This window comes from Hevea brasiliensis, chromosome 9 (genome assembly GCF_030052815.1).
Source record: "Hevea brasiliensis isolate MT/VB/25A 57/8 chromosome 9, ASM3005281v1, whole genome shotgun sequence".
Lineage (NCBI taxonomy): Eukaryota > Viridiplantae > Streptophyta > Magnoliopsida > Malpighiales > Euphorbiaceae > Hevea > Hevea brasiliensis.
Genome location: NC_079501.1, coordinates 26,590,126 through 26,616,244, shown reverse-complemented (window position 1 = coordinate 26,616,244; position 26,119 = coordinate 26,590,126). Strand labels below are relative to the sequence as shown.

Sequence of the window (26,119 nt, the reverse complement as noted above, 5' to 3'; positions counted from 1 at the left end):
AGGGGATTGAACTTGAACCATGTTCATATCAAAACCCAAAAAACTAAAATTTAAACTCCTCTGCAGTGATCAAATAAGTAAAATTTGAATTTAAATTTCAACTTCATAATGATAAAATCAATATTATTAAGTTACAACTCGAATCAGAGTCTTTTCAATAACCAATAAATCCCACATGCTACTGCGAGACCTTCTAAAATTTATTTTCTTGGGGTACACATCAAGGCTTGTTTTGAAGTGCCGAGAAGATCAAGGTTGCATGAAATAATTTCTGAAAAGATAATAGATAAAAAGGCCCACAACCAGAAAATTAGAAGACAAAGTTAATACCCATAACGTCTGAATGGCTTAAAATCCTTAAACTGTTTGTTTAACATGTAGCAAGGCCCATCTTAACAAATAGGCCGAAGGGGTGAAGGCTATTCACATTTTGCCAGATCAAACGGCTCAGATGGGGCTTGTAACCGTACAAAAAATGGGACGGTTGTAATCCTCGTTGTCAACATACCTACCGGACTGAACCAAGCTCTCAATTTTAGATAAACGGATAACATAATACTGCAGAGCTCCTGCTTCACTGGACTGAGCTTCCAGGGGCTGCAAATGGCCGCTCTTAGCCTTGGCATCGCCTTCTCCACAACAGTCACTGTCCGCACAAGGCCAATAACAAGAACCAGTCGCAGGCCCCGAATCTCCTGCGTTGGATGGGTAAGTTTCTACAAAATTCTGTTATTTCATTTTCATTTTCTGCTTTTCTTTTTTCCTTCATATTTTTATAATTTCATTATGCGAAGGAAGGATCCAGAGGGGTTATTTGGTCCTCCACAGACGGGCCACATCGCCCGACGCGAGTTCCAAAGACGCCTGGAGAGAGACGCCGAGGTTCGTGAGGCATTTGAGCAACATACCCGCGAAGAGAAAGAGCGTCGCCGAGCTCTGCGCCGAGTAACTTTATATATTCTTGCCCTTCTTAACGTTCACTTCTACATGTTTGTGATTATCATTGTTCATGCTTTTATAATTATTTCTTATTGGTTTAGTCTCGAGTTATACCGGATACTCCAGCGGAGCTTATTGAGTACTTTCTTGAAACTGAGGCTCAGGAGATCGAGTTTGAGATTGCGAGGATGAGGCCCCGGTTAGTGCCTACTGCTAATGTACAGAATGTGTTTGAGAGTTTGTTTCTTACGACGTAAAATGGATATATCAAGTTTGCTAACCCATATGGCCTACAGTATGACTGATGACTCGACTTAGTTTGTTACTTGTTTGTGTTTAAGTCTAGGCAAGCTGGGATTGGAGCATCAACTTCAAATAAGCAGCTTTTTATGAAATGCACATAACTTAGAAACTTCTCTAAAATGTACAACATAAATTAGAAGTTGACCTTTTAAGTTAATTCTGATTTAGTTCCCTTTTTTCCCCACCCATTTTGAGGGGTTCTTTTTTGGACCTTTTATGGCCGCAATTTGTTATGCCAACCAACCTGCTCTGCATAGTAAGTATAGGATATTTAAGATTCTAAATATGATTTACAGGTGCAGTTCCCCTTTGATGTTTTTCCTTCTGTAGCATTGTCGTATGCTTCCATTATGAATCGATACTTTTTTTCTTTCCTTAAGATAAGAATTTGCAGCTGAATAATGCCATTTGAATTTTGAACACATGTAATTTCCAGATTGAATCAGGAATTCTTCTCACATCTACAATTTGAACTGGGGCAGCTTCGGTTTGCTGTCTCAAAAACAGAGGTTTGTTCTTCAAATTACACATGAGAGTTGGATCGTATTTGCATTAAAAAACCAAGCAAATGTTTTCAATTCTAATGTTTTTTTTTTCAGGATATGGAGGATAGATTGATTGAACTGGAAGCACTGCAGAAGGCTCTGCTGGAAGGCACAGGTCAATATTCTCGGCAAACTGTTGCTTTGATTAATTAAAATTTGCCTTTTTTAAAAAAAAAAAAAGATCCATCATGATTTGTTGTCCCACTACAGAAGCCTATGATAAAATGCAAGGTGAACTTGTAAAGGCAAGGAACAGCCTAACCAAAATCTTGACATCGAAGGATGTGAAAGCAACTGTACGTATTACTATTTTCACTCATGCAGCCTTTGATTTGTATACTTTCTGCATAGTTATGTTTACTCTATGGCTTTGTCTATGTATGCTAGTTGTTAGAGATGGTTGAGAAGAATGAACTCAATAGATCCTTGTTGACACTTCTTGATGAAAATATATCAAATGCCAACCAAAGTAACCAGGTGTGACCTTTAGATGAATTCTTTTAGTAATATGCCTCTTTTTTTGAGACTTTATTGTTGTGGTAGAGGAACTTAAAACCACATCTATACTATAAATCATTTAGCTAACCTGTTAAAACTGTAGCACTGCATTTAAATGCCTAAACTTTACATCAGACTTGATCTGTCCCCTGCAGAAAGAAGCAGCAGCTTTCATGGAAAAGCTTCGTGCAGCTATGCTCAAGTACATGACAGTTTAGCACTCGATGGTAAATAATAGTTCCCTGCTAAGTTGAATACATTATTGAGATGAATTGGCCTCTAGGTTTCATTGGGTAGGTTAAATTTTGAGCCAAAAGTTGGAAGAAATCGATGAAATATTGTATAGGGTCATGCTTAGTGACTACTTTTTAATGTACGTTTGCATTGTAGCTTCTGACACTATTGGAAATGGTACTGAAACAGAAATTTTAGCCACAGATAAAAATTTTGTTGAACATTATAATCCTTAAGATTGATTTCACGCGTATCATGCAGACTATGTCTCAGATGCCTGAACCATCATAGCATGTGCATGCATTCATATCATGCATTTGTCATGAACAGTGGAGTTGAGCCCTTAAGAGCAATAGTTACTTAAAATAAGTGCATTCACTAGGAAAGCAATTAAAAGATTTTAAGTTCCAAGCAACACGGTGTTGTTTAGTGGATTTCAATAATGTGTTTCTGTTATAGGCTTGACTATCTGGTTGATCCAGACCCTGATTGTGGGAAAGAGTGAAGCTTTGCCTCTCAGTAGTCAGAAATAAGAACAATATGTGAGTTATTTTGACTTGCAAAGTGGCACCTAATGCCAATCAGTTGTAAAAACTAGTTGCTTGCCTATTACCTAAAAGCATTAAGTTGTGAACTATTACAAATAGAAGGACTAGGTATAGAAAGAAGTGAGAAGAGTAGTTAAAAGAATGGAGGGAAAAGCTGTTAATTGAATGTGAGTTTGTTAGAGGCAGTTATAATGTAGCCAGCTGTTAGATCTGGTGGGAACAAGGAGTAATCATTGTATAACAGAGCTGGAAAGCTCAATACTGATTACTCCAAGATATTTTAATAAAATCTCAGTTCTTTCTCTCAAGTCTCTTTCTCTTTTCTTTCTTTTCCCTTCTCTTTCTTAATTCTTTCTTCTGTCTTTCTCTGTAATTGCTATTTCTTTCAATAACTGAAATGTTAGGGTTTCAATACTAATATTTGGTATTAGAGCTAGATTGCGACTGGGCTAAGACATATATATAGTTTTAATAGATTGTAAATTTTAATTCAATAATTTTATTTTTCAAAGAAAAAAATCTATTAGTTTTACTTCATTAATTATATTGTTTGTAAATTTCAATATTTTTATGATTAGATATATCATAGACTTATCACACTTTATCGTTTTATCCCAAACAATTTCATTTACGTAATAATTTTACTTGTTATTTGATATATTTTACATATCATTCACTTATAAATTTGTACAGGGGAAGAAGAGTGAGAGTAATAATAATGGTTGGATAGCTTAATGTCAAACTTGAACTTTAACCTTTTAAAGGTTTAAATTTCAAAGAAAAAGAGAGATGGAGGGAGGGAGAGAAAAAAGATAAGAGAAAAATATTAAGGGTAATGGTTGGATAGTTTAGTATGAAACTTGAAACTTAACCTTTCAAAGGTTCAAAGAGAGAGAGAGAGAGAGAGAGAGAGAGAGAGAGAGAGATTAATAATAATGGTTGGATTGCTTAATATCAAACTTGAACTTTAACCTTTTAAAGGTTCAAAGTCTATAGAGAAAGAGATAGGAAAATGGAGAGGGAGAGATATAGAGATAGATAGAGTAATAGCTATGTTACTTGGACTTGGGTATGGGTGTCGGAAATGGTTACATATCCATGTGTCAGATTTGTGAACTTTGTATACAAAAAATACATAAAAATGGATTTAAATTTAGACATGGGTGCTTGGATACATTATGTAGACCAATACGGTTGAAGTAATCTGTTTAAAGGGGGCTAGCCACAATTAATTGTTATCTGCAACTATTGGATTCTTGAAATATTAAATATTTTTTAACTTTTTTTTGTTCCTATCCTTTAATTCAAAGTTGCATTCTCTTATTAACTTGTTTTTTTACCTATCCTTTAATTCAATATGCTTTTCATCTTGAGAGATCTCTGTCACTTCGAGTGTTCGACTGCATAAATATGTGTCGGATGCATATTCCATGTTGTGTCTTATGTCGTGTCTTGTCGTGTCGTGTTGACACAGGTACGACAGGGCAAAATGAAGAGTCATAGTATCAGAGAGTAATAGTAATGGTGTTAAACTAGAATGCTAACATTTTAAAGGTTCAAAGTTTAGAGGGAAAAAGAGAGGGAGGGAGGGAGAGGGGAGGAGAAAAGAGAAAGTATAATACTAATGATTGGATAACTAAATGTAAACTTGAACTTTAACATTTTACAGGTTAAAAGTTTAGAGAGAGAAAGTGAGTGAGAGAGGTTTCATAATCCCTAAAAGCTCCACTTTTCAACTCATCAAATTAAATGGTTGGAAATATTTTGATACATTATTTTTTGTTTTTCATTTTCCATTTTCTAAACTGAGTTTTATTGCACAGCTTATTTACAGCTTGGACAGAATAATCTTTACATGGAGACTAATCTTTACAGCCTCGTTTGTTCCATTGTTCTATGAAATCACTTGCACAAGCTTCACCAAAGTGGGGCAAACTATAAATGTTGGATTTTTGTATTAGGGTTGCCCGATGATGATATCTAATGACTGCTTGTCAACGGCATAATTCGATTGGTTTTAGTGATCGAGATAATTTCAGAGGTGCTGGAACGAAACCTGGTTGACTTTAGGCTGTACGAACCTGTTTTAGTTTCGTATAAACCTTTTCAAAGGCTTGTGCAAACCTTTTCAAAGGCTTGTGCAAACCTTTTTCTATTGTGCATTATTTCAAAATAAGGAAAGAAAGTGGCAAGAAGAAAGACCCATTTGTGGAGGCATGAAACCCCTAATTTCAAGAAATCCTTATATGAAAAGGAAAGAGATTTTCTTCTACCAGACCAACTCTAAAGCCTATAAATGTGTCATAAAATCTACAGAAAAAAGGGGATTGAAAGCCTAGAGGCAGAATCCTCTTAAAATTTAGGAGATTTTAGAAAGATAAAAGAGAGAAAATCCTGTTGAGGGTGTTCTAGGGCCAAACAAGTTCCAACCCCTTTCCAATTCTCAATCCTTGAGTCTTGGTGAGTCATTGGAGTGATCACAAATTGCTTCAAAAGTCTGAAATGTACTCAATTGTGTTCTTTGTGCAAGCTTTTCATGAAGTTAAGCCTCTGAAGTCAATAAGTTTGCTCAATTCCATGTCTATTTATTTTATTGATGTGTTTCAAAACCTTTTATATGAATCTGGTATGTTTTGGATCGTCAGAAATCCATTTTCCTAAAGCATTGCTCGAAGAACAAAAAAAAAAAGTGATTTTTCAGAAAACCCTATATGGACCTTTATAAGGAACATACAGAAATAAAAACCTTTGTACGTAGTTTGTATGGTCCTCTGTACTGCAGGATTTCAAAAATGATGTTCTGGTTGTATTTTCTATTTTCAGGCAACCATTTTTAATTGCAGGTCTACCATTTGGAGCCTCTCAAGGCTTTATTACTCATTCGTCTGTTTTATTTCCATTATCAACATGATTTTTGCCTGATGTCATGATCGACATAAATCGTGCGGGGCGTGTTTTGTTTATTTTGACTAATTATATCCATTTTTTTAATGATATTTGTTCATTATGTGCTTACATAAATAATATTTCAGTGGTGTGTGAATATATTGCACGATTAAGGTATCAATTTAATGGAACATAATTAAATAAACTAAATTAATCTAGTGGTGTTTGGTTGTTTAGGTGAACTGTGGTGCCTAACACATTTCGTAGCTTAATTAACTTTGAAACCCATCTTAAGATGAATTGACAGTTCAATCCTCCTTGAGAGATTCCATGCCATCACTTTCATAATCAATGTCTTGATTCAATCTTTTCTATTAACTAGCTTATATAGCTTTAGACCTATACATTTACAAAGGTATTGTGACTGGCCGCTCACAACTGTGCTCTAGCAGTTGTCATGGCCGAGGTATGCTGGTTAAAATCTTTTTTTTTTTTTTTTTTTTTTTAAATATCCCCATGCGTCTCTATCGTTGTTAATTAAACTGTAACGTGATAATTTAACCGCCACGTACCTGGCAGTAAATCTGATGAATCATGCCCGAATGATGCACTTGGAAATTAACCTTCATTTTGTTCAAGAACAAATTCAATGGGGCTAGAGAGATTGTTGTTCATCATGTGCCCACAAACGAACCGTTGGCGGATATCTTTGCGAATAGTTTGTTAGCTGCATCGCATTGTAAGCTACAGTCCTATCTCTAGTGAACGTAGACGACAATTCCCATCCCCGATATACTCCATTGCCATCCCCAATAAAGGGTGTTTTAAAGGAGACTCACTCACGATAGTGGGAGGCAAAATTTCAGAGTGAAAAAGCTGACGCGATGATCACTAAAGTCACCACGTGTCTCCTTAAAAGTGGTGTCTGAGCATGTGATGCGGTTCAAGTGCTCGGAAAAGAAAAGGAAAGATAAGAAAAGAAAATGGAGCGGGCGAGAACCGATGAAGGCCTCATGGGCTAAGTGGGGAAGCTACATAATTAATTCGAGTGGCTTGTGCTTGTGGACCCCCAACTGGGGACTCAGACCCATTAATTTGAGCTCCCGGTTAAAATATAAATAAGATGTGAAATTATTGTAAACAACAACCTGAGCATGGGGGCCTCAACGCCTCACCTGGGGTTGCTCTAGTCCTTGAAGAATCCCAGCTACTATGAGATTAAGATTGATTTGACAAATGATCCAAATATGACGATGCCAAAATTTTCCTCAAGGAAAATTTTGTTTATCTTAATTAATGCATAAGATTATAATGCTGAATTAGCAGAAATTTTGTTCTTCTGATGTCACAATCCCTGATAAATGATAGAAAGAGAGAGGCCGACAAAAAATTTGCTGAGCCATGGCCCTTGCGATTAATTACGTAGACGTACTATTTTATATATGTTGTGCATGGATTTGTTATGAGTAGCAGTCAGATGTTGATACATTCTTTTGTCTTATTTTATCAAGAGATAAGTTTCTTACACAGTAGTCTCTTTGATTCATCAACTTTCATCCATGTTTCTTGGATGATGAGATGATGGTTCTCGGTTCTTATCCTTATTTCGATTTTGAGCCTGACGTTGACTTCTCGTCTCAATAATTAATGATAACGGAACGGGAATGAGATCGAGTCCCTTCGGTTCCAATATTTTTGTAATCCCTTCTTGTTTTGTCTTCGCTTCAATACACAGTGAAACAGGAACAAAATGACAAAACTCATTTTGGCCTATTGCCATCCCTATTTATTGCAGACAATGTTGCTTGCCTGTTCGAGACAAACAAAGTTGGGATCATAATTTGGATTGAGGTGATAACTAGGTTAATAGGAAGGTAGGGTTACATAATAATTGATAAAGTGTCAGTTCATTTAAGTAAACTTTATTATGTGCAAGAACTTTATTATGTGCAAGAATGCTGTTCATTTTCTGCTCTTGGATCTGATATTGACTCCTGTAATGGCACAGACAACGATACAAAAACTTCCCAATCAATGCACTGTCCAAATTCTTAATTCTTCAGCAAATAAGGACCTAACTCGTTTTTATTCATCGTTAATCTATCTTGATTAAGCCTTTCATCTCTCCTGCCTTATTCATCTCCTCCCCTTTTGTGGGAACCACAGCTTGAGATTTTCTATAAATTAGCTTCTCTCTTCCTTCTCATAATACTCAGGCAGTATTCCTTGCTTAAGAGAGAAAATGGAAGCAGGTCCACTTTTAGTCTATGTGCTTATAGCTACTCTCATTCTTCAGTTCTCTACCCACATAAATTCTAGCTCAGCCACTAGACCCGTACCTAGCAACACAAATACCCAATACATCAGAACATCATGTAGCAACACGACCTATCCAAGATTGTGCTACCGGTCCCTCTCAATCTATGCAAGCGAAATCAAGACCGACCCCAAATTACTAGCCAACGCTGCTCTTAACGTTACCCTTAAAGCCACCGAATCAACATCAAGATTGATGAAGAATATGTCAAGAATCCATGGATTGAAGCTTAGAGAGACTGTAGCTATAATAGATTGTGTGGAGGTAGTTGGTGACTCAGTGTATGAGCTGCAAAGGTCTATTGGGGAGATGGGTCATGCTGGAGAATCAAATTTTTATCAAGTAATGGCTAATATACAAACATGGGTTAGTGCAGCCTTAACAGATGATGATACCTGTATGGATGGATTTGCTGGAGAGTCCATGAATGGATATGTGAAGACTGTTGCTAGGAGACACCTATTGAAAATTGCTCATCTGACTAGTAATGCCTTGGCTCTTATCAATAACTATGCTTCTTCTCATACCAACTTAAAATAATGTCGAAGTCCTTGTATTGTATGTCTCCTTCTTGTTGTTAGTTGAGTTTCTGGGGAACCCACTTCTCAGGAGAGCTCAAGTAAGAGAAATTTTAGCCTTAATTAGTTTGGGTCATCCTTTCCTGCAATTATTGATGAGACTCTTCTTCTAGTTTCAATACTTGGCGAGTATGGTTTGGTACCCCCACATATCAGTTGGTTCAGTTGTCCCTCAAGTCAATGGAATTGAAAGTGAGGCTAAGGAATGGGCAATTGCTTGAGGTTTCTTTGGGTTGATTTTTAAGTAAAACTGTAAATTTTTCTGTCATGTTTTATGCTGTGCAAAATATACTTTATGTGCATCTGTAACCATATGAAAATTACTTTACCATGAAAAACAAAATTCCTATGTATTTGTTTGTTGTTCTTATGTATTTGTTTGCTGTTCTTCTCTTTTCCCCTTCTGCCTTTTCCCTCTGGAGTATTCTCTGTCCCTCTCCAGTCTCCAGTCCATAATAGACGTTGGTGTAAGTTAGGATGTAAATCCCCAAGCTCACACCCATGGGCCATGCCCAACTACTAGATTACTGCACCTACCATATTCAGTCATATTATCCCAATAAATCAATGGTCAAGTCGACAAGTTGGGAAAAAAAGGTTTGAAATGCAAAATCTTGGCAGACATTGCAATTTGCAATAGATATTTGAAGCAACGCTAACATACAAAGGAACAAAAAAAAATCTAATAGATAAAAGGAAAGATTTCCATTTTGCCTAAAGATTAAAAAACACATATAACATAAAGAAGCAACGAATTGAGCAGTGAAATAACTAGTTCGACTGCACCAGAGTTTTCTCTCGATCTTTTTTTTTCTTCTTAGCCCTTCTCTCTATTGCACCGTCGGTCTTCCCCTGCCCCCCGCGCAGGGGAAGGCCTCCCTTCCCTTGACCCTACCTCCTCCAATGGGGCGTAAATAGTTGTTTTTGGTTGTTTTTACAGCGGGTCGTCATTGTTGAGGGTTGGGCTGCTTTGCTGTGTTTGTTCTTTCCTATTTCTGTAAGTGTATTTGCGGTCTGGAAATCCTTCAAGCTTTGGTGCATTTTCCTGTCTGGTGAGAGGGTGTACAACTATGGTGTGGGTGGTATCTAGCTGAGTCCTGAGTTGAGGCACAAGTGGGTCGCTGATAAGCTCTGCAACCACCGCCCTCCGCTGGTCCTGATGATTTTTTTCCCTTTTTCTTAGCAATTAGCTGGTTGGCGGTATTGCTTTCTACTGATTGATAAAGAGCATGAAAATGAAGAACGTGGCCAAGCATCTTTCCAGTCCGACATCTACTGCAAAAAGTTCTATATTACTGATGAGCCCATCACCAAAATCACTCATTCCTTCAAGAAGTTTTCTATCACTGGCCTTATCCACTTGTGATATTTGTATTTTTTTTTATATAATTTAGAAATTATATCTATTACTGACCTCATGTGGTAACAACCAATATTAAGAAGCAATAGAGGACTAAAGACTATATATATATATATATATATATATATATATATATTTTTTTTTTTTTTTTTTTTTTTCCCCTCTAAATCATATTCTTGGTTTCCAGCTGCAAGTGTCTAAAAATCCTTTTTCTTCTTTTACTTGCTTTTCTGGGTTTATTTTGAACCCATTTCCATCATGGCCCAATGGGCTAAAGCTCATTTTAAAGTGGTGAGCACAGGTTAATCCAAAGCCAAGCTATAATTTTTTTCGTAATTAATTTTTAATAAAAATTAAATGACAAAAAGATTATGTATCCAACTTTAATTAAAGATTAGTTGACTGTTATTACATTTTACAATTCAAGAAAATGCTTAAGAAAATGTTAATTCAATTGGTATTTTCTAAGTTTTTTTTTTCCCCACTTTTTCTATCAGTTTCATCTCCCTTTTCCTCGCTACCAAACAGTTATCTTGAATTAACAAGTGTCATTAGAAAACAAAGAAAATTGGATCAAACTGCGTAGTGGGCAATTTGGATATCTCAATTGCGTTCAAAGCCCACAAATACAGAGAGCCGATTACTATTATTAGACTCGGTTCGGTAGGTCCATCTAATAAATCAATGATTCGAACACTAAATTGAATTAAAATTTTAAAAAAAAATTGATGATGCATATAATTTAATTATTCGTTGATTGGATACATAATTTTAAAATTAAAAAAGTAAAAAAAGTATTTTAATACTTAAAATTAAAATTTATATTGAATAACAAAATAAAATACTATTTAATTATAATTTTTATCTATAATAATATAACAATTTTTATAAATTAATATACTTATGTATTTGTGATATATAATTAATATTTTATAAATATTAACAAGATAATTACTTATTTATAAAATATTTTCTATTTATAAATATTAAAAAATAATATTTAATTTTAATATTAGAATTTCAAAATTTTTAATATTTTTATATAAATTTTAAAACTATTATTAAAATATATGTGAACATAAACATTGATGGTTTAATTTTGAAATTAAAAATTTATTAATTTATATTAATAAGTACATTTTTTTAATTAATTTTTTAATAGTGTACTAATTAAATTAATAACTAATTGATTAATTTATACTTTATTTGGAAAAAAATCATTTGTAAAAAATAATCCAATTTAATTCCTACGTAATCATATTATTTTTGCCTTGATTTTCTTTGTTAAATACAATTTTTTCAAGTTAAAAGAAATTTAAAATTTTCCCTTATTTTTTGGAAATCAAAATTTTTAAAAAATTTAATTTAATTAATTTCTATTTTTTTAATCAATTTTTATATTTAAAAATTTAGTAGACCTGCATCTTCACTCATTAGGACCAATTCAGATGGTGCGCGTTGGCGTCGGGGTGGTGGTCTCCCTCTCACCGACGTAGACGGTGTGGTAATTTGCTGGGTGAGGGAAACAATGGTGGCCGGAATGGATGAGTAATTGCAATATGCGGTTATTTGTTTTTTGGGTAAATCTTTTTCTCTTGGTGGCTTGTAGTTGGCGTTGTGCGAGAGAGAGGAGGGTATTTTAGGAAAAATACATAATAAAATCCATGTTTATGAATAGTTTATTATAATTATTGGTTGTAATGAATAATTATAATTAAATTATTATATACATTATAATTATATTAAATAAAAATTTATATTTTAAATAATAAAAATGTTCTCTCTTAATAGCCAAGAGGTATATTATTTGACTGACAGAAAATTTCGCATTTTCGCATATTAAATTGTTTAATTTTTAATATATAGGAATTAAGTAGTGATGGTGAAAACATTCAGGGACTAGATGGTAAATTTGCCAAACAAAATTAGGCTTGAGTATTGATTTGATGCCCTGAAGAATGCAACAGAAAGCTAAGCCTGGGAAATTTTTCGTTATCCCTAAATAACATCCCTATCATTCCCAACTGAACTCTTGAGTGAGGGAATCACAACACTTGCATTAAACCAAGAAAATGGCGGCAGAGACTCTGAGATTAACCGGTTCCAGTTCATATTCGCTTTGCACCTTCAATGACTTTCCAACGGCAAGGGGAGCTACCTCTTCCTCCAGACCGATTCGGTTTCTGGGTCTCCCTCTTCGAGCTTCAGTCTCTCCTTCTTCAATCTCTTCGTCGCTTTCTCATTTTTTGGGAAGCATGCGTTTTGGCTCACAGTTTTCCAAGGTCTCTATTTCATGTCAACAGCAACGGAGGAGGAGAAACTTGTCTGTCTTTGCCATGGCCGCTGACGGTCTCTCTTTCTCTCTCTTTTTCGATTTTGTCTGTCTTTGCCAGGGCCGCTGACGGTCTCTCTTTCTCTCTCTTTTTCAATTTTGTTTATTTGCTACTTGTGTTACTGAATTTCTTTGTTTTCGTGCCATTTCGACGTACCCTTTTGTTTAGATTGCAGTATTGGGCTATTTGCTGCGTTAATTAAGAAATAATTAGTGAAACACTTATTTGATGACCTTGTTTAATTTGTGGATATATTTGACGTTGAAATTTGAGATTCGTTGTTTGATTTATTTTTTTTTTAGTATGTATGTATTTTACTTGATGGCATTTTAAAGTTTAGATTTTGATAGCTGATGGGATAGAGTAATCAGTCGCATAATTATCCATAATTAGGCTTCTTATGGAACAATTTGTGTTTACTTGGCGAGATGATAATAATATTGAGCTGGAAAATGTGGTATGGAGTGCACATATAATTTGAGAGTGCAAACTACACTTCTTGTGCTCAAGTTCTCTGCTTAAGAAAAGCATTCCATCCTTATCCTGTATGACTAAAATAGCTTTTCATGTTCTTAAATTACCAGTCACTAGCAACAATAAATAAATTTATGGTAATAAGTCACATAATTATCCTACTTGAAAGCGTAGGGTGACTGCTCTACTGATCATTTTTTGATTTATTAACAAAAGGAATTGCGTCCTACTGTTAGTGAGAGACAATCTCATTTTTTTGCAGTATTGATTATGTGAGCACTGTTATGTTATAGCTCAAATGCTAACATTTGCATGTTACATTGTTCATAACTGTTCTTTTTCTTCTGTTTAAGTTAACATGCTCTCTTTCTTCTCCTTTTCCAGAGGCAAAGCGTGCAGTACCACTGAAAGATTACCGCAACATTGGAATTATGGCTCACATAGATGCAGGAAAGACTACTACAACTGAACGGATACTGTACTATACAGGAAGAAACTATAAAATAGGTGAAGTACATGAAGGAACAGCTACAATGGACTGGATGGAGCAAGAACAAGAAAGAGGAATCACCATTACTTCTGCTGCAACTACCACATTCTGGAACAAACACCGGATTAACATTATTGATACTCCTGGCCATGTTGATTTCACACTTGAAGTGGAACGGGCGCTCAGGGTTTTGGATGGTGCTATCTGCCTATTTGACAGTGTAGCTGGTGTGGAACCACAGTCTGAAACTGTGTGGAGGCAAGCTGATAAATATGGAGTGCCAAGAATTTGCTTTGTCAATAAGATGGATCGCCTTGGAGCAAACTTTTTTAGAACAAGAGACATGATAATAACAAACCTGGGTGCTAAACCTCTTGTTATTCAAATTCCAATTGGTTCAGAAGATAATTTTCAAGGGGTTATTGATCTTGTAAAAATGAAAGCTATACTTTGGTCAGGAGAAGAATTAGGTGCAAAGTTTGTATATGATGATATTCCCGCTGATCTTGAAGAGTTGGCTCAAGAATACCGAGCACTGTTGATAGAGAATATAGTTGAGTCGGATGATGATGCTATGGAGAAATATCTAGAAGGAGTTGAACCTGATGAAGAAACCATAAAAAAATTAATTAGGAAGGGCACAATTGCCAGCAGTTTTGTGCCAGTCTTATGTGGGTCTGCTTTTAAAAATAAGGGTGTTCAGCCATTGCTTGATGCTGTTGTTGATTATTTGCCTTCTCCTCTTGATTTGCCATCTATGAACGGTACTGATCCTGAGAACCCTGAAGTAACAATTGAAAGGACTGCAAGTGATGATGAACCGTTTTCTGGACTAGCTTTCAAGATCATGAGTGATCCATTTGTGGGATCCCTCACATTTGTGAGAGTTTATGCAGGGAAGCTAGCTGCAGGATCTTATGCATTGAACGCAAACAAAGGAAAGAAGGAGAGAATCGGAAGATTGCTAGAAATGCATGCCAACAGTAGGGAGGATGTTAAGTTAGCTTTAACTGGTGATATTATCGCTCTGGCAGGTCTAAAAGATACCATAACTGGCGAAACACTCTGTGATCCTGATAATCCTATTGTGCTTGAACGAATGGACTTCCCTGATCCTGTGATCAAGGTTGCAATTGAACCCAAGACTAAAGCTGATATCGATAAGATGGCAACTGGGTTGATCAAACTTGCTCAGGAGGACCCTTCTTTCCACTTCTCACGAGATGAAGAAATCAACCAGACTGTTATTGAAGGAATGGGGGAATTGCATCTTGAGATTATTGTAGATCGCCTGAAGAGAGAATTTAAGGTTTGTTTCTTCAGCTTTTTATGCATCTGATTTCAATTTAATCTTAAATGTTCATGCACTTAATTTTAAACTCCCTCTCATTTGTATGGTGCTTAAATCTTAATGTTGTTGTTTAGTGTGAACGGTTTGATAGTTTTCCTTAACACACATGCATATGTATATATACAGGAAAAATATGTTAGCCTACATTTTTTTTTTCACTCTATCAATCTGTTACACTAGTTTGAGGAAGAAACCAGACTTTATTTGATCCTCTGTGTGTGTGTGAAAGAAATGGGTAGAAGGGGCTGGGGGGTGGAGAATGATCCTCTGTGTGTGTGTAAAACCAGACTTTACACTAGGTTTGCCTGTCTCATAATAATGGATAAGATAGTATTCACTTTTGACCAACAGGAATTAGTTTCTTCTCCATGAGAAATTCGATGGTTCTTAATTTTTGAAGTTCTGCAAAGGACAAATATCTTTAAATGCTGGTTTGGATGAAATGACATGGGTGGGTTGTTTCATTCTTATAGGTGGAAGCTAATGTTGGTGCACCCCAAGTAAACTATCGTGAAAGCATTTCCAAAGTTTCAGAAGTGAAGTATGTGCATAAAAAACAGTCTGGTGGACAAGGACAGTTTGCAGATGTAACAATACGGTTTGAACCTATGGAGCCAGGCAGTGGATATGAGTTCAAAAGTGAAATTAAGGGAGGTGCAGTGCCAAAAGAATATATTCCTGGTGTGATGAAAGGATTGGAAGAGTGCATGAATAATGGAGTGCTTGCAGGTTATCCTGTGGTGGATGTACGTGCTGTGTTGGTAGATGGTTCTTACCATGATGTGGATTCAAGTGTTTTGGCATTTCAATTGGCAGCTAGGGGAGCTTTCCGAGATGGCATGAAGAGAGCTGGCCCAAAGATGCTAGAACCTATAATGAAAGTTGAAGTGGTCACCCCTGAAGAACATTTGGGAGATGTTATCGGTGATCTCAACTCTAGAAGAGGTCAGATTAACAGCTTCGGTGACAAACCTGGTGGCCTGAAGGTATGTTAATGTTAAGCAAATGATCTTTTTTTTCTTGAATTACTTACCAAGGATTACGCAACTCTGGCTGCAATGCATTGCGTAGGTTTGGGTCCTCATTTATCTGTAGAATAACGTAAGAAAAGATATGATCAGTGAAGGCAAAGAACTAAAGCATGCATCTATTTTAGATAGTTGAATTTTATCAAAAATTGTTGATACGATGGTTTGGAATTAACGCAGGTGGTTGATGCCCTTGTTCCGCTGGCGGAGATGTTTCAATATGTTAGTACTCTTAGGGGAATGACAAAAGGTCGCGCATCCTATACCATGCAATTATCCAAGTTTGATGTTGTCCCTCAACACATTCAAAACCAGCTTGCTTCAAAGGAGCAAGAAGTTGCTGCTTGATTCCTGGGAGGAGGATTTGAACTTTTTGTCAAATTGACACTAGTGATTTTTTTTTTTTTTTTTTTCAGTAGATAATGTACACACACAGCAGCGCTCAGGGACAGAACTCGACATCTTGATAAAATCATGACAATTTTATCAAGAACTCTCATCTCATATGAGTGTTACATATGCACACTAGGACTAGTATCTGGACATCCAATGAATCAGTTTTGTTTTCATGCATACCCCAATTCATGTATAAATGCAAACAAGTTTAGTGGAGTTGAGTCAATGTGAACCATGTATGGATAAGAGAAGATGAAATAATGTTAGAAATCTCTTTTCCCTACATTGGACTTTTAGATTAAGAGATGGGAAATCAATTCCAATGTTCTGGATATAAAATCCTTTATTCCTAGGTTTGCTTAAGTGGTTTTCTCTCTTGTTAGGAGATCGGCTAACAGAACAGCTGATTTTGTAGCAAAAGCTTTTTTCTAGAGGGCTCTTTCTTGTAATCGGCTAACTGCCATTCCTAATAAGCTTCTGTCTACCTTGTACTTTGATGTAATTTGAAAAATGCTAGTCATTAAAAATATTCGACAATTACGAATGTAATACAAGTCATTATAAAGTTATATTATTTTTATTAATACCTGACTTTGATTAATCAGGTAAAATTCGACCGTTAGTATTTGTTGAAGGCATTTGATGTTGGCCGCTGCCAGTTTAAGGAAAACATTTTGGAAACGTACCAGATCATTTTGGCCCCCGCTAATGGCATGGCAATTGGAATCGATACCAAAATTATGTGAAAAAATGATCGCCACATTACCTTATGGTCATCTAAATATAATTTCATTAACAAAAGTTGCATACATTGTTATCACCAAATTCGATTAATGAAAATTTGAGAATCATTGGAACGCGCTCACACGAGCAACAGTCCCCCATAACATCGTCATAAACGTCTCCAACCTCACCAGGTTAATAATTTACGCGCACCGTGCCCGTCAAAACTACTTTTCAAGAGCTGAAAAAATACAGTTTATACACTAATTATCATTTTTATTTTTTATATCTAAAAATTATCAAATATAATTTTAAATTACTTTCAACATATTTTTTTAATTAATATACTTCCAAAAAGTGCTATTTCTTAACAGTAAGTGAAGAAGCGTGCAATCGCGCTGAGAGTCTCAGCGCGCAAAAATTGTTCTCAACTTACACCCTAACCGTGAAACAGAAAAAACATCTCTAAACGTGAATATTTTAACAAAAAGAAACATTCAAAATTTTTCCAACTTGAATAGTTTTATCAAACAATCCACACACTAGATTACATTTCAGCAATGAAAAAACTACACGATAATGGAATCGGTTCTTTGCCTTGACTCTATCGGATCTGGACTATTCCTGCATTGACGAGCTTCTGAATCTTATTCATCACCATGGGGTTCTTCATGTGCTCCTGCGCTGCCTTGGGATTTTCTTGGAAGTCTACCAACACCTGCAAAATTCACCCAACAACAACATTACTACGCAGAAGAAAAAGAAAACCACTTGGGATTTCACAAATTCAGTCGTTGATAAATGGACCAAGAAAATTTAACAGAAGTATGAAACTTTGAATCCTTTACCTGTCTCATGACAGGATCTGATAGAATGTTCTGAATCTCCGGATCCTGCATTGCCTTGGCCTGCAAGATGGAACAAACTTTAGACCATGCTCCATATGGCGTTCAATCTTTCACGCAACCAAAGCTAATTCCCAGGCATAATCTATGTGAAAAGGTGCATAAAAGGACTAACCTGTCTCTCTTTCAATTCCTCTGGGCTTATATCACCACGGCTTGCCTTGTTAAGTTGTTCCACACATCTGCAATATAATTAAGAGCATGATCTACCATTTTCAACTACCACATTTAATTCCTAAAACCAATTTAAACGTGATAGACTCATGTCACATACCTTCTCACGCCATCAAGCAATTCCTGGTTCTGAGGATCATGTTTAAGACCTTCCTGGTATGTTTCCAGAGCCTTGTCGTACTCTTTCATGAAAAATTGGATGGCACCTTTTCTTGTATAACCCTTTGAAAAAGTTGGATCAAGCTCAATACACTTCTCTGCATCCTTTAATCCCTCAGGTAAAGCCCCCAACTTAGTGTAACATGCAGCTCTATTACTGTATGCCTGAAAGAAGCAAGTAGCAAGGAGCCATACATTTACAAGTTGTTAGAAGAATCATCACATTTGTCAACAAATGAAAATGCCTAGTCCAGTCTTTTTACCTTAGGATCTTTGGGGTTTCTTCTCAAGGATTCTGTATAATGTTTCACAGCCTCTGGATACTTTTGTTGCTTGAAATATTCATTGCCTGCAGAAATTAGTGCCACCAGACAATTAATTGCAAGCATAGATAAAATGGTTTGCCTATAGATAGAAAGCAAAAAATTTGAGTGACAAAGATCATGTGTGTTTATGTATGAGTGATATTATTTTCTTTCTTTTACAGGTCAGAGAGTAACGGAGGATAAGCAAGGAAAACTAAAGGGGACCATTTACAATTTCCAAAAGATTATAGTTAAAGCATCATGACGGTAAATAATAAAAACAGCTAAATTTTGATATGTGGAGATACCTTTCTCACGCTCCTCATCAGCCAACTTTGGATCAAAATATTCTTGTTGCTCAAGTTCCTTCTTTGCCCTCTCCGCATCATTTAGTTTCTTCAATGTGTCTGGGTTGCGGTGCTCAGTAAGAGCTTTCTGGAATGTCTCAATGGCAAGATCATAGTCTTTTGAGCATTTTGCAATTTTCACCAAGGTAGTTCCCTTTCTTGTCAAGGCTCTTGAAATCATCTTGAAGTCTGATCTAAGTTCTCTACCCCTCTCAACAGCTTTATCACAGTCTTCTATACATTCCTCGTACTAAAATTGTAGAGCAGTTGGACCAGAAAAGGATTTAAGGTTGATGAATAAACAAAACATTTTGATTACTTCAAGAATTTGACAAATTAAAGTTTCAATAAAAATAAAACAAAAAAAATGGTAAGGATCAAGATATTCAACCACCATATCAAAGAATCAAACTCCCAAAATTGACAATGAAAAATCTTGTACTCTATTTCACAAGCACAATATCTTATCATTACCCAATGATTTGTTGTTAGGATGGTAACAGATTTTGATAACTAGATGCCTCACTTAGACTAACAAGTAGAAAACTATTGAAAGAAACCTGGCCAAAATCATGTGCTTGTAACTCAAATCATGAATGCCACGCAACCCAAAAGGCTTTGCAAGATGAAAGCAAGTTCTACACATATCTAGAAAAAGATATCCCCATCTGATAGCAACACTAAAATTTTATGGGACATATAACAACATTAATAAAATTGAACATAAGTACTGATTCAGCAGGAAATTATGAGTTGATCCAAGTATTATGTCCAATGCCTGCGTCCAAGAAATAGAGCATTCAATCCAGGCACCCTTTCACTAAAAAAAGATTTATTAGTCGGTCTAAGCAAAATCGAAATAGCATGCAAGGGGAATTTTTCAAGACAGTATTAATAATTAAAATGAAGCAAAACCAGCCTAAGCTCTAGATTAACATAAAAGAAATAGAAGCTGTAGCATAAAATGCAAGAAAAATACATGCAATTCCTAAATTCTCTATAAACTTAACTTTCAATCAAAGCAAATATACACAAACTCAAATTAAACTAAAAACAACATATGTTTTACCTTGCCCATCTCAAGATAAACAGCAGCACGATTTGTCAAATATGAAATATCCTCGTCGTCAAGCTCCATTGCCTTCGTGTAATGCGCAATTGCAGTCTCGAAATCCTTTTTTTTGTAAGCTGCATTCCCCAACTCCTTCTCTTTCACCGCTTGAGCTTTCCTCTCCTTCGCTTCTTTCTCCCCTTCTGAGACCTCCATTGGCTCTGGCTCCGGCTCAGAAACCATCTCCTCCTTTGTCGGCTCTGGCTTTCTCTCCGGCTGAGGAGGCGGCGCTTCAGCCTCCGGCACCTCCATATCTTCTCCAGCATTTGGTGCTCTGAATTTCACATTCAATAAAACCCCCAAAGCTTGCATCACCCTCTGATCTTTCAAGTAAATATTCAAATTGTTAGGATTCTTCTGAATCTCCTGCATCATCTTGACAAAATCCGGTTGCTGAAGATACATCCTTGTAGTTGGATCCGCTGTCAATTTCGCCCACATCTCCGGCCCAGAGAACGCATCCCCAAAGGGATTGGGCGGCGGCGGGGATCGCGACCTGGAAGCAGCTGCCTGAGCATCAGCCAAACCGGACTTCAACGCTTCATTGTTGGGATCAATCTCCAGCCCCTTCTTATAAGCTGCGATAGCATCCTGAATTTGGTTTAATCCCAAGTGTGCCGCGCCAAGGCGGGAGTATCCTTTAGACCAGTCGGGCTTAAGTTCGACGGTCTTCTTGGCATCGGCTAGCGCGTCAGCGTAGTTGTGGAGCGAAGCAAGAGCTGCAGATCGGTTAGAGTAGAGGACGTGGTTAGAGGGGGCAAGCGAGATAGCATCAGTGAAGTGTCTGACGGCTCCCGCATAATCGCCGGCTGAGAATGCGGCGTTGCCTTTGGCTTTGGCTTCTTCGGCCATGAACGGAAAGCTTCAGGAAGGACAGGAGTCGCAAGAGTAAGCTAGGGATGGTTTTCGAAGAAATGGCGATCTGGGAGCAGTGATTACAGAGAGAAGTAAGGATTAAGAGAAATGAGGGGTATTATAGGCAAGCAAGTTGAGGACGAGAGAGTTCTGGTGATTCGAGAAGGTGTTCTGGAATGTTCCGTAGCATACGTGGGCTTGGATTGGGCTTTTATTTACTTCCTTTACGATTTAGTCTTCAAGTATTACCATTATTAATAAGTTAGTCCTAAATTTTTTAAAACATATTGAAACGTTCCTAAAATTCATCTCCATTAATAATATAGTTCTTTCATTTAATTTTCTTCATTTATGTAGTTAGGGAATCACGAAAAGACTAAATTGCCCTTATTATTTAATTCTATTTTCTTGCTTAAATACTCTCAATCTATATAATTAAATGAAACCCTAACATTCACCAACTCCCATCTTCTTTCCCAACTTCTTCTAACTTCATCTTTTTCTTCTTCCTCCTCTCTGTATGTAATTTATCTCTCTCTCTCTCTCACTCACTCTCTCTTTTTTTTTTTTCACTTCCTGTTAGCAAATCATCATCATTCTACTTTCTAGATTATGCCCTTTGACTCAAACATTAAAAAAAAAAAAAAATCTTTCCCCAGTGATTTATGAATGAGAATATAAGAACTAATGTGTCTTATAAACTTGAATGGTATAACAGCTGATGTTATTCCTCTTTAATTTTTGTAAGAATTTTTCTACAAGAATGGGCTATAACCTTTTTCCAGAACAAGACACATTAGTCCTTACATTTTCATTTTCTTAATTATATAGTCTTCATAGTTTTTAATATCCAACTTATTAGTTTCTACCAAACACCATCAAAAGTCCAGTTCAAATAAAAAAAAAAAAATACCATCAAAAGTCAGTCTTTTTAACATTTGCAGTTGACATTCTCATATACTGCATCACAGCTGCCCATTATTTCACTTGTTCTAGACATAGCTTTTGAGTGAGTGAGGAAAAAAATTGGGAAATGGAGGGAGAAGAAGAAGAAGATGATGATGATGAGGTTAAGAAAGGCAGGAGATAGGTGAGAAACTTCCATGAATGAGACCTAAATGGGTGATTAAACTTCCATGAATGAGAGCTAAATGGAAACTCCGTTAGAGAAATGCAGCAACTCTTGTAACCAATAAGAGAATCTTGTTTAATTGATTGTATGGTGTATGAATTGTGAGAGGAAAAGGAGGAGGCATTATTTTCAATTTTCTGTAGTGTATGAGGATGTTTTAATGGGCGCGAGGGTAATTTTGGTTTTAGAAAGTTCCTCTCTTTTTTAAACGATAAAATTGATGAAAATTGGATTGAAAGATTAAACCGTTAATGAAGGTAAATCTTAGGGATGTGTTAATGAGTTTTTGAAAATAAAGGAATCAACTTGTTAATAATGGCAATATCCAAAGACTAAATCGTAAATCACCCTTTGTTTAGTTCCTTTTATTTAGATCTCTTGATTTGCCATAGAAGGGAACATCTCTCTAATTTTTAAAGAGAGATTTTTCTCTATTTTCTTTTGTTATGTGCATGAGGTTTTCGTTGTTCTTACTACATCTTATAGGGCTTCTCCTATTCCTTCTAGCTAAGGAAAGGTCATTCCTCAAATTAGAGAGTGAGTTGCTTCCTCCTCACCTCTCGGTTAGGATGTATATGCTGTTGAGCTAAAAGTGAGGAATTGTTGTTGTGAATCTTTGATGTGGGTGTAATCTTGTATGTGGTATGTAGGTTTGGATCTGTGGGGAGGGTGGTTCATTCGTGTTATTAGTTTGAAGGGTGGTATCTCAAAGGTTTTTAACGTAAGTTGAGGATGGTGGTCATTGGTCCCCTCTACCTAGAAGAAAGTTGGACGTCGTGCACTCTACCATTCTAAATCCATAATAATAAATCCATGTTCGATCTACTTGAAGCTTTTGGCATTGGTTTCGGAGTGATAGGCTTCTTTTTGGCCTTGGAGACGACCTTTTCTGTCAAGCATGGGTCCAGTGAAAAGGGGTTCCTATTCTCCTTGCTCTCTTCTTAGCGATTGTTGTTAACCTGTGGGAGCTAAAGTAACTTAGCGACATAGACATCTTTGTGTTGCACGGAGAGCTAAGCATGCTGGGTATGGAAAATGCCTCTAGGGTTTTTTGGTATTGGCCTCTGAGTTTTATTTTGTTTTGAGATTTGGATGGCTGAATCTTATTTGTGTTATGGATCTAATCCCTTTATAATTTGGCCTTGGGACTTATACTGCAATTTGCACTCCAATGAAATATTTATCTTTAACAAAACAAATTTGTCATAGAGGACTTTTAATTTTTATTTGGGTAAATTACTATGAAGTTTTGGCAATTTGTCAAAATTAACTATTTAGAGGGCGTTTGGTTTACGGATGGCAACGAGTCGAGTTTTTGCGGGTATCCGATCTGACCGAACCCTAATAGGACGGGTTTGGATATTATATAATTTGGTTCAGGACGGATTTGGATTTGAAAAATAATACCTGTAGCGGGTTCAGGTTGGGTTCGAATTTTATATGTTGGGTATCCGTTATCCGAACACGTTTACATAAATACTTAATTAAATATAAAATATATATTTTTATAATAATATTTACAAATTTTTATATATTTTATTTTATATAAAATAGAATTTAAATATTTTATAAAATTATTAAAATTTTAAAATATAAATTATTAATTAAAATAATTTTTTGTACAAAATATTAATTAAAATATATAAAATTAAAAGAGTTTAAGTTTTTTCGAGTAATAATAATCGGGGGTTTGGTACAAATTTGGATAATTGAGAATAAATTTTAAACGGGTTTGGGACAGGTTTAGATTTTGATAATATTGATCGGGTTTGGATTCGGGTAGAGTGATTTTTGTAGGTACCCTACCCATTGCCACCCTACCCATTGCCATTCCTAGTTTGATTTGACTTGTAAGTCGATTAAATCTCTTATATTGAAGTAACTGTTCATGTAATGTAAGCGGCCAAAATAGTTTGGGATTAAGGTTTGGTTGTTTTAATTCTACATCTTAGCTTATACAGCTCACCTATAAGCATACAAACGAAGATGCAGATTGAAGTTAAACTGATGTCAAACTTGTAATCCCAGCCAGCAAGTTGTTTGTGCGCCAATTTTCTGAAACTTTAATATTTTGTACCTTCTGCCCTGTTTCTGGGATTCTTTTATCTAGTACTTTTTATGTTGTTTTGACAAAATTGCAGTCTAAATACTGCATTCTTGCTTAATTTCTGTTACACCAATGTCCACGTATGACCTGGCAGTATTGCTCATGGCATGAAATAGGGGCGACAGTTAACTAATAGACATCCGACCATATATTATCTAGACCATGTGCTGTAATTTTGCAGCCAAGCCCTCCGCCAAGAGTTATTATCTTAGGAAACTCAAAATTCTATGGGCTATTTCTTGTCTCGTGGACGAGTTGCAGAGAGAGAGAGAGAGAATGTTGGAACTTGGAAGTGACGGGATCAAGTAAGCATTGGCCATGAATTGAATGGAAACTTACATACAGTTAGAAACTCTTAAAATATTTAGTCACCCATGAGTAGTAGTGGAGGGCATGGATGTGATGAACAAAAGTTGATGTTCTTTATCCATACATGATGTTTTGGGGAATTAAGTCTATGAAATTAATTGTTTTGTCTTGTAAGGGAAATGATCACTAATTGTCTGTATAAATCTCTTGTAAGGGAAATGTATAAATCTCTTGATTGATATCTAAGGTTCATTTGCCTAGCAAGATGTGTTTTTATTGTTGCTTGTAGGATTTGCAACTTGCAAATGACACGGTTGAACTCGTGAAATATTATTGGTCATCGCTTGCATCCTTCAACCTTTATCTCTCTCTTTTCTTCAAATACTTTCCCTTATCAGTATGAGGAACTTTTACGTTCTTTTTGGATGGCAGTGGAAAGTAAGCTAACAAAAGTATAAAAATATATATTTATTAATTAAATATAATATATATCTTTTTCCTCTATGTTTCTCGTGTACATACTTGGGACTGGCCATTTATATATTTGTGATGCATTGGTAGGAGGTACCAGGCTAGGGATTTGATGAAAGGTGCTTCTAGTAGCTTACATGCAGCTTTCTTCTACTGTGAAGAGCAAGTTCGAAGTTATGATTACCATAACTGTGTCTGCCTCCTTGAGCTTCCACTTGATATGTGAGAGGCTGCATTTGCCCTGCGTGCAGGATTGGTCTATTGCGCCTCCTCTGGTGACAAGAAACTGTAGATGAGATTTATGCCAACAAGTTGGTTGAGCACCCAGCAGCACAGGCCCTCTCATCAGTGATATCTGACAATAGAATGACTAGGGGATGGTTGAAATGGTCTCTTGAAGCACACTTCAATGATGCAAGAAAAGAGGTAACTGACATCCCAGAAACCTTACGAGAGTACACTATCAATATACTATATATGACACTTCAAGCTGGTGGCATCAGGTTGCAGCAGACCATGCTGTATCTCATATTGGTTAGGCAAGTCGTCTCCTATTGCTACTCGGGTCATTCCCATATCATGCCGGTCGCAACCGTCACTTCTTATATATACCAACTGATGTGGCAGCAAAACATGGCTTATTAGCCACGGAGGGAGGTCAATCAGAAGTCCACTTGGATTTGCGTGAGGGCTTATGTGATGCTGTATTTGAGATGGCGTCAATAGCTAATGTCCATTTGCAGAAAGCTCATGCATGAGCTGGAGCAGTAGCTGCTGAGGTTCGCCTAGTGCTTTTGCCAGCTGTTCCGGTGCAGGTTTTCTTGGACTCCCTGAGTAGGGAGTTTGAGCCAAGGTTGGAACGAGTTCCGGCCATTCCTCCTTTGTGGTACCAATTGAAATTAAAGTGGTCTGATGGAGGGGAAAATACTGACAAGTTAATAATACCTTAAACGGGAAAATTAGTGGGGTGGGCAATGTGAGAGAATTGTCATACTTTAGGTTCATGTACAATCAGGGGATTGTCTTCTACGAGAGACATGATGCTATCTTCAGTTGCGAAAGCTATGGCTAAACGTTTAGTTTGTGGAATATCCTTGATAATAGAATTGGCTTGAAACTTGGCATTTTCCGGGCATCGGCATAGGATCTCACGGCTCGCCTTAATCCAAGGCCAGGTTTATTTGGACAGAATCCTATGTGCCCAAAACTCCATAGCTCCATTTCTATGGTTTGTAGCCCAG

General features: G+C 36.4%; 4 protein-coding genes and 1 pseudogene across 9 annotated transcripts; 4 read left to right on the top strand and 1 right to left on the bottom strand.

Annotated features, from left to right (window-relative positions):
• The first annotated feature begins 434 nt into the window (after positions 1 to 434).
• On the top strand, positions 435 to 5,254 carry LOC110636333 (uncharacterized). Of its 5 annotated transcripts, none has more exons than XM_021785991.2 (9): positions 437 to 708; positions 799 to 945; positions 1,041 to 1,138; positions 1,679 to 1,751; positions 1,842 to 1,902; positions 1,998 to 2,083; positions 2,175 to 2,264; positions 2,441 to 2,512; positions 5,029 to 5,254. In XM_021785991.2, exons 1-8 carry the CDS (start codon positions 604 to 606, stop codon positions 2,501 to 2,503), a joined length of 723 nt encoding a protein of 240 aa, XP_021641683.2. In that variant the 5' UTR covers positions 437 to 603; the 3' UTR covers positions 2,504 to 2,512; positions 5,029 to 5,254. The 5 variants fall into 5 exon arrangements, with proteins under 5 accessions (XP_021641685.2, XP_021641684.2, XP_021641683.2 ...); XM_021785990.2 differs by lacking the exon at positions 5,029 to 5,254 and adding an exon at positions 4,891 to 5,020; XM_021785989.2 differs by lacking the exon at positions 5,029 to 5,254 and adding an exon at positions 2,979 to 3,375.
• A 2,846-nt stretch (positions 5,255 to 8,100) lies between these two features.
• LOC110636316 (21 kDa protein) lies at positions 8,101 to 9,201 on the top strand. The gene has a single exon (XM_021785970.2). The coding sequence runs from the start codon at positions 8,196 to 8,198 to the stop codon at positions 8,808 to 8,810; it is 615 nt and encodes a 204-aa protein (XP_021641662.2). The 5' UTR covers positions 8,101 to 8,195; the 3' UTR covers positions 8,811 to 9,201.
• Positions 9,202 to 12,170: 2,969 nt separating this feature from the next.
• Positions 12,171 to 16,864, top strand: LOC110636328 (elongation factor G-2, chloroplastic). 2 transcript variants are annotated; one of them, XM_021785981.2, is made up of 4 exons: positions 12,171 to 12,557; positions 13,400 to 14,814; positions 15,330 to 15,842; positions 16,065 to 16,864. In XM_021785981.2, the coding sequence occupies exons 1-4, from the start codon at positions 12,281 to 12,283 to the stop codon at positions 16,230 to 16,232; spliced, it is 2,373 nt and encodes a 790-aa protein (XP_021641673.2). In that variant the 5' UTR covers positions 12,171 to 12,280; the 3' UTR covers positions 16,233 to 16,864. The 2 variants fall into 2 exon arrangements, with proteins under 2 accessions (XP_021641673.2, XP_021641674.2); XM_021785982.2 differs by having other exon boundaries at positions 12,176 to 12,612; positions 16,065 to 16,403.
• A 585-nt stretch (positions 16,865 to 17,449) lies between these two features.
• Positions 17,450 to 21,039, bottom strand: LOC110636320 (hsp70-Hsp90 organizing protein 3). Its single transcript, XM_021785974.2, has 7 exons — positions 19,963 to 21,039; positions 18,855 to 19,143; positions 18,505 to 18,590; positions 18,183 to 18,406; positions 18,024 to 18,090; positions 17,852 to 17,911; positions 17,450 to 17,721 (listed from the first exon to the last, which is right to left on the bottom strand). The coding sequence occupies exons 1-7, from the start codon at positions 20,854 to 20,856 to the stop codon at positions 17,608 to 17,610; spliced, it is 1,734 nt and encodes a 577-aa protein (XP_021641666.2). The 5' UTR covers positions 20,857 to 21,039; the 3' UTR covers positions 17,450 to 17,607.
• A 3,951-nt stretch (positions 21,040 to 24,990) lies between these two features.
• LOC110636315 (uncharacterized) lies at positions 24,991 to 25,809 on the top strand (annotated as a pseudogene).
• The last annotated feature ends 310 nt before the right edge of the window (positions 25,810 to 26,119 follow it).

Excerpts from the sequence above, each read along its gene's own strand:
- LOC110636333 (XM_021785991.2), top strand. The coding sequence starts at position 604 with ATGGCCGCTCTTAGCCTTGGCATCGCCTTCTCCACAACAGTCACTGTC. Across the intron at positions 1,752-1,841 it reads TTGCTGTCTCAAAAACAGAG|GATATGGAGGATAGATTGAT; the intron begins GTTTGTTCTTCA and ends TTTTTTTTTCAG. Across the intron at positions 2,084-2,174 it reads CGAAGGATGTGAAAGCAACT|TTGTTAGAGATGGTTGAGAA; the intron begins GTACGTATTACT and ends TATGTATGCTAG.
- LOC110636316 (XM_021785970.2), top strand. The coding sequence starts at position 8,196 with ATGGAAGCAGGTCCACTTTTAGTCTATGTGCTTATAGCTACTCTCATT.
- LOC110636328 (XM_021785981.2), top strand. The coding sequence starts at position 12,281 with ATGGCGGCAGAGACTCTGAGATTAACCGGTTCCAGTTCATATTCGCTT. Across the intron at positions 14,815-15,329 it reads GCCTGAAGAGAGAATTTAAG|GTGGAAGCTAATGTTGGTGC; the intron begins GTTTGTTTCTTC and ends TCATTCTTATAG. Across the intron at positions 15,843-16,064 it reads ACAAACCTGGTGGCCTGAAG|GTGGTTGATGCCCTTGTTCC; the intron begins GTATGTTAATGT and ends GAATTAACGCAG.
- LOC110636320 (XM_021785974.2), bottom strand. The coding sequence starts at position 20,856 with ATGGCCGAAGAAGCCAAAGCCAAAGGCAACGCCGCATTCTCAGCCGGC. Across the intron at positions 18,407-18,504 it reads GAAACCCCAAAGATCCTAAG|GCATACAGTAATAGAGCTGC; the intron begins GTAAAAAGACTG and ends TGCTTCTTTCAG. Across the intron at positions 18,091-18,182 it reads TTGCTTGATGGCGTGAGAAG|ATGTGTGGAACAACTTAACA; the intron begins GTATGTGACATG and ends ATTATATTGCAG.